Source organism: Pterocles gutturalis, unplaced genomic scaffold (genome assembly GCF_000699245.1).
Source record: "Pterocles gutturalis isolate BGI_N339 unplaced genomic scaffold, ASM69924v1 scaffold29552, whole genome shotgun sequence".
Taxonomy (NCBI): domain Eukaryota; kingdom Metazoa; phylum Chordata; class Aves; order Pterocliformes; family Pteroclidae; genus Pterocles; species Pterocles gutturalis.
In genome coordinates, this window is record NW_010108749.1 from 1 (window position 1) to 6167 (window position 6167).

At 45.5% G+C, this 6167-nt stretch overlaps 1 protein-coding gene across 1 annotated transcript; it reads right to left on the reverse strand.

The window, feature by feature from the left end:
• Positions 1-440: 440 nt before the first annotated feature.
• On the reverse strand, positions 441-5757 carry LOC104459097 (T-lymphocyte activation antigen CD80-like; the record flags this gene model as incomplete). Its single annotated transcript, XM_010072747.1, has 3 exons — positions 441-566; positions 2586-2867; positions 5419-5757. Coding segments are annotated over 3 exons (747 nt in total), but the record flags the coding sequence as incomplete, so codon positions are not given.
• Between the last annotated feature and the right edge of the window lie 410 nt (positions 5758-6167).

The window sequence follows — 6167 nt, forward strand, 5'->3', positions numbered from 1 at the left end:
AAACTGCCTTTATCTTGACCCATGAGGGTCTTTTCCATCTTATTTTATTCCCTGATGCTCCCCCACCCCCCCTGCCCCACCCCACCTCAGTCCTGCTGAGGAGGGGAGTGATAGAGCAGCTTGGTGGGGACCTGGCATCCAGCCAAGGTTAACCCACCACAATACCTCTGGTTTTGGAAATATCCTGATCTGCTGTCAAAACTCCCCATCACCCCTTCACTCTCAAACCTGAATCCTAGTGCTGCCTGCACACAAAATGAAGGAAGGTCCTGAGCTGGACTTAGATTTTGTGGCAGTAGCTGCTGCACAAAAAGAAAAAAAGGAAAAGAAAAGAAGGTACAAAAATACCTAGTGTGTCAGTATAGTTTCTTTAAATGTGTATTTGACATAGAAACCCTGTAAGAAGTAAGAGACTTTCTTCAAAAAGGAGCTACACTTACCATGCCTTGGGAGGTATCTTGCTGCTAAGGTGACAGCCAAAAGGAAGATGACAATGATGATACTTGAAGCAGTAATGACATTGTAAGATGGAGGAACAGTAGGGACAACACAGTCATTTGTTTTTTCTGGGACAGAAGAAATAAAACATAAATTAAGTGTGCAACAACATATTGGCATTTTCATGTAAAAGCAGGTACATGAATTCTGGTGGTTCTGGCCAAATTCTAACTCTCACATTCAGCCTGATAATTTACCTACTCAATAAACAAACAGACAAAGATGGCACCTTATTTTCTTCCATTCCCCCACATTTGCTGTATGCTGAAATTTTTAACACATCCACAGAATCTGAAATGCTGGATCTTTGTCCAGAACAGGACTGAGACAGGCAATATTTAAAAACACATAAGCTGTTTCTAAAGGAACTGGTTAGGCTTGGTGGAAAAGTTTGAATCCATATCTAGAAAACTTCCATTCTCAAAGGTACTCTGCACTTTTTCTTACAGAAAGTAAGAAATTTATGCCTAATTTTTTCCCCTCTGAATTCACAGGTGATAGAGAATGATGCATTAAATAGACTAGAATAGAGTTTTTTCTTTATGGCAGGAAAAGAGCGTTGTGGCAGAGTTCAGTTTCAGTGGATCTGGAGCCTTTGGCTTTTCACAACTGGAGGTGACCATTCTGCCACTTGGACGTTAGAGTAGATAAAGGGCCATTCTTGTACCAGTACATGGCAACACTTATTCCACAGGAGGGACAAACTTGGTGAATGTTCATAGGTCTTCAGATTTTCATCATCTGCATCTGGCACAATTAAGCAACATTCAACTTCTAAGACACTAGCCTGATCCACTGTACCATCTTCCCCTCTACTGTAGAGTTTGCCTCCTACATCTATCAGAAGCTGTATTCTGTCTGGAACTCTGTGTTCATGAAAGACTTGTTTGGAGGATCATTTCCACCATACCAAAATGGGAGCAGTTCTACATCTTAAATATCAAAAAGCAGGGGTTTTGAGACTGCTGGTGTCACTGTTGATTGTACCCTACTCTGAGAATGTGTGACAACAGTGTATTACTATTATTTCTTTTTTGTTGCTCTCCTTTTCTGTGTAGTATGATATTCATAACCCTCTTCCATTACGATCTCTAGGGACATTATGCACTACATCCAGCAATAACCAATATTCATAAAGCACTAGTTTCTGGCATTCGTCCTGAAGCTGAATGGCACCTCGCCTCATGAGCCCCTTTGATTTTAGTAAGATTGATTAATAAGGTACCTTGATGAATAAGGTACAATCCCCTAGGAAAAATAGCGCTTCTCTAGATTCTCTTGAAGGTGCCCTTATCTCTACAGTGAAAACATCAGATTCAGAGACATTTCAGAATACTTTTTTGGTAACAACATTAAAAAAAAATCCTTTTGACTTTAAGAATTTTCTTGCAAATCCCCTTCTGCTGCAAAACATCTGGACCATAGTGTGCTGCCTTCCCTCATGCTGTTTCCACTTGTGCCTCAAGCTTTTCAAATCACAGACCTATCTATTATGCTATCACTTTTAAGCCACGCACAGTGATGGAATTTTTTCCATATGAGTTAACCCTATATTAAATATGTGTATGAAAGCAGAATTTTGTCTAGACCCCAGCTGACAGTTTCTGTCACTGAAGCAGGAACAAACATGCTTATTAAATGAGGAAATTCTGTTTAAGTGCAACGTGTGGCTTTTAAGGCACATAAATTTCTCAAGTCCCTCCATTCGAATACCAGGTCTGCATCACACAACTGGCAGCAAGACCATTCTTGCAGAGAGGGGCACTGAATGGTGGGAAGCCATTGGTGGGAGCCACTGAGGCTGCAATCACCAGATCACAACAGGATCCAGTTGCCTTCTCAGCCCAGCTGTGACTCATGGTAGAGCAGAAGACAGAATTGTTTCTACTTGTCAGTCACTGTCATAACTCTCCTCTCCCACCCCTGCTGTCTTACAGCCTTTGAAATATTTTGGTGTGCAGCTCACAGGTGGGATCACTGGGTCATCCTTGCATGAACAGATAGACAAAATCTACTGCTTTCTCAGAGAGGCAACTCAGCAGGTTCAACAACATGGGTTTGTAACACAAACTGTTAATAAAACCTACTCAGAAGCAAACTGGTGGACTTGGCAAAGCCATTGTATTCAACGGAGCAAGTGATGATGGCGTCTTTGGTCACGTTGAGCCACAGTTTGCCAGTGACGTTGTACGGGCTGAGGCTGGACTCAGACACCCAGCTGGCATTCCATACCACAGACACGTTGTTGAGGGCTCCAGAGATTTTGGGTTTGGGGAAACCTCCATGAGAAGAGCATCTTACCACCATCTCAGTTGATTCACATGAATTAGTGGATACTTCTGCTGTTACGTCCGGCTTACTGAAGTCAGCTGAAGCAAGAAAGATGTAGTTAGCATTCTGTCAGATTACAGCGGGGGCTGCAGTCCTGATCACCCACAGTCAAAGCAAAGAGTCCCCCCACAGAACATTCTTCCTTCTGTCATAATCTGTTTGGCTTTTCTTGTGCCTTAGCATTCTCCCCATAGCCTTGACTGGATATGGCCTTGGCCTTTGCTTCTTCTCCTCCCCAGGCACCTCTTCAATATTGCCATTTCTCTCTACATACAGCAGTTTGTCAAACAACAGAAGGAATCATAAAACAGGATTGAATAAAAATCCGTATTACAGGCAATGGTAGACAATTTCCTTTTCCCTCCCTCATTAGCTCTTTCCCAGCCAGAAGCTCACAAAGGGTCCATCTCTGCTGGGAAAAGGAGGTGAGTCACATGTTGATCTCTCAACTGGCATGGCCAGCAAGAGACTGAATTACACGAGAGCCCCTCCAGAAGGCCCAGCTGAGAGCAAGACCAAGTCATACTAGTAATTGCAAAAATTTGAGGACACAGGTCCTCCCAGACCATGTTCTCACTGGACTTTTTTTCTCATTGCCAAAGAGAGTTTTCAAAGGTTTCCCATGCACACAGCTTGTTCCATGCCTTCTCACCTGGTCAGATGTATTGCTGTAAGCGTTTGTGAGGCTGCATGGTGAAATGTATGAGAGGACTAATATAAATGAAGGAGAAGAAAGGTGGTGTCCTTTTCAGCCTGCTTCCCTTTGCCAATCTGGTTCACCATGTTGCTGCAAACAGTTGCATTGGTACAACTGAGGATGCCCACAGGTTGCAATAAACAGCCTGGGGGGAGGAGGAGGCAAGGGGTGGCAAAGGAACTATTTAAGGCGACTCTCCCACTGGAAAACTCTCAGTAGGACCACATCTTTAGCAAGAGAGGCACCAGTCAGGAAAAGAAACTCAGCCTGTGGCTTCCTGGTGGGTGTAAGTCATGCTAACACCACTGCTGCCAAAGGGACCAATTTCTCCCTCCCACTCCTGCCAGCTGTAGGTCCGTAGCCTGCCCACCCACTCCGGTGCTAGCCCCAGCCATGACAAGGACAGGCAGAGAGCTGCAGCATCTTGCTCAACTCCCTGCAAAATGACCCTTTTCAGAGCAGCTAAGGTTTTGTCTGCGATTGCTCCCTGCCTGACTCACCAATTGACCACATGACTGCTGGGATCTGCACAAGGCAGACAGCCTTGTGGTCGTAACGTGCCTTCCACAGCTTCTGCTGACCATGAACCCATGGTCTAGACTACCGAGTAAGTAGTGAAAGAAACTTGCTCAATACTGCGCAGCCGACCAGTGGCAGACAAGGAGAGACAAGGATTTCCTTCCAGGCCCGCTATCTGTTGAGCAGTACGGCATTGACATCCAGTCTGGAAAGTCCTTCAAATCTCCCAACTGGCTTCACTGAGGCTCCCTGATCAGTCACCGGGGAGTAACACCTTTACACCTCTCTCAGGTTAACCTGATTCTTAGCAGGAGTGAGGGGAGCTGTCCCTTTTTCCCCAATTATTACAACTGGCCTGTTAAGACAGCAGGGGGATTTCTGTAATGAAAGAAACTGGAGTATTTGCAGGGAGGAAAAGAGATCCGTTGTTTCATGTTTTTCATGCGGTTGATTCCTCGGCCATCAAGGTTAAAGAGGGTGCTGGCAATGCACTTCCCTTTTTACATATCAGTTCCCAGAAAGATCACTAAGTTTGCCTCCTTGCATATAGGCCCACCATGCCCTCAGACAGGCAGGCAATGTCCAGACCTCACAAGCCTTTTGTTTTGCTGACAAATCTCATTCCAGATAGGGAATGTTCATTCACTGGTTTGTCTGGAAGATTTCTGCAACTCTCTGCTGCTAAAGGTATTCAAATGTATGTATATATTTATATATGTTGCTGGTATCTCTGCCTTTGGTTGAAACCAACCGCCACAAGAACAGTGGTGCAAATGGAAAATAATGTCAACGGAACTTTTTGTAGCCTCCAATAAAAGATTCAGATTCGTTCTGAGCAAAGGAACTCAAGTTGTTTCCTTAAGGTAAAAAGCCTCAATTCTCCGAGTTTCGTCTTAGGTTGTGGAGCTGCAGCAGCCAGGGACCGGAGAGCCTGGGCTCACAAGGAGTTGGATGCAGGGCTGCGATGCTGCTGTGGCCACAGAGAAGCAATGCCACCCCATTCCTCCTTTGGCTTGGATGCTTCTTGTGCACCAAGGGCTCGGTCTCTGCTTTGCCCAAAGACAGCAGGGGGCAGAGGTGGCATAGGGCACACCCCAGCAGTGGTACCTGGGAATGTGTCCTGGGAAGGGCCCTTGCCCAAGAGGGAGGCATCAAGGACAGGATGGTGGGCTGGTGATGGGAAAGGTGAATTTTCTGGAAAGGTAAGGAGGAAGGCTGCAGGATTACAGGGGCCTTAACACACCTTCCAGCACTCTTTTAGGCTTACAGATGAAAGTCGATCTGCTACACTATGACTAAAGCTTGGAGGAGTATCTCTTACCCCAAGAGGTTGGCACCAGAAAGCCTCAGGTGTTGGAAGGTAATACACCTACCTGTAACAAAGACGGCAACAGGCTCATCACACACAACAACTGGGTTCTGCAAAAATCTGAGGTGCTGAACTACACACTGGTAAGAGCCATTGTCCAGGATTTTCACAGGGGAGATCCACAGAGTGAGGTTCCTGTCATCAAACCCTGTCCGGTTGTCGTAGAGATCGTTCTTGGAGATCTTCTTCCCTTCTGCGTAGGCAAGCACTACCTCCGTGGTGTTCTTCTGCCAGTAGACCCGATAGTTGTGTAGGCTTTCTGAGCTGGGTATTTCATGACAACAAGGCAGGCCAACTTTTTCCCCCACTTTGCTTTTGATTACTTTCTTCTCCAGTGCATAGCCTGTAGGTGGGGGGCAAACAAAAGTCAGTGAGACAGTGGTATAGCCTTATGCCAGGACCTGCTGCATAGAGCTCACCTCTTTCATCTCTGTCTGCGCCTGCTAATGTACCTCATCACCCACCAAGCTGTTTACAACTTCAGCTCTGCACTGAGGGGAGGTCTACCTTGGCATTGCCTTTTATGTGATGCTCCAGTCCTACTTAGGATCCTGAGCTAGTGGGCACACAGTGATTTCTGCCTGGATTACTGAAGGCAAAGACAGGAAAGTTACCTGCATGAACAGAAATTTTGCTGGCCCTTTAAAAAAAACCCACACCTTGGAGTAAAGAATTTCCATTATTCATGTAAAGGGACAAAAACATACCACACATGCCCAAACTGCTATTTCCTCTGGCCTCCCTTTTCAGAGC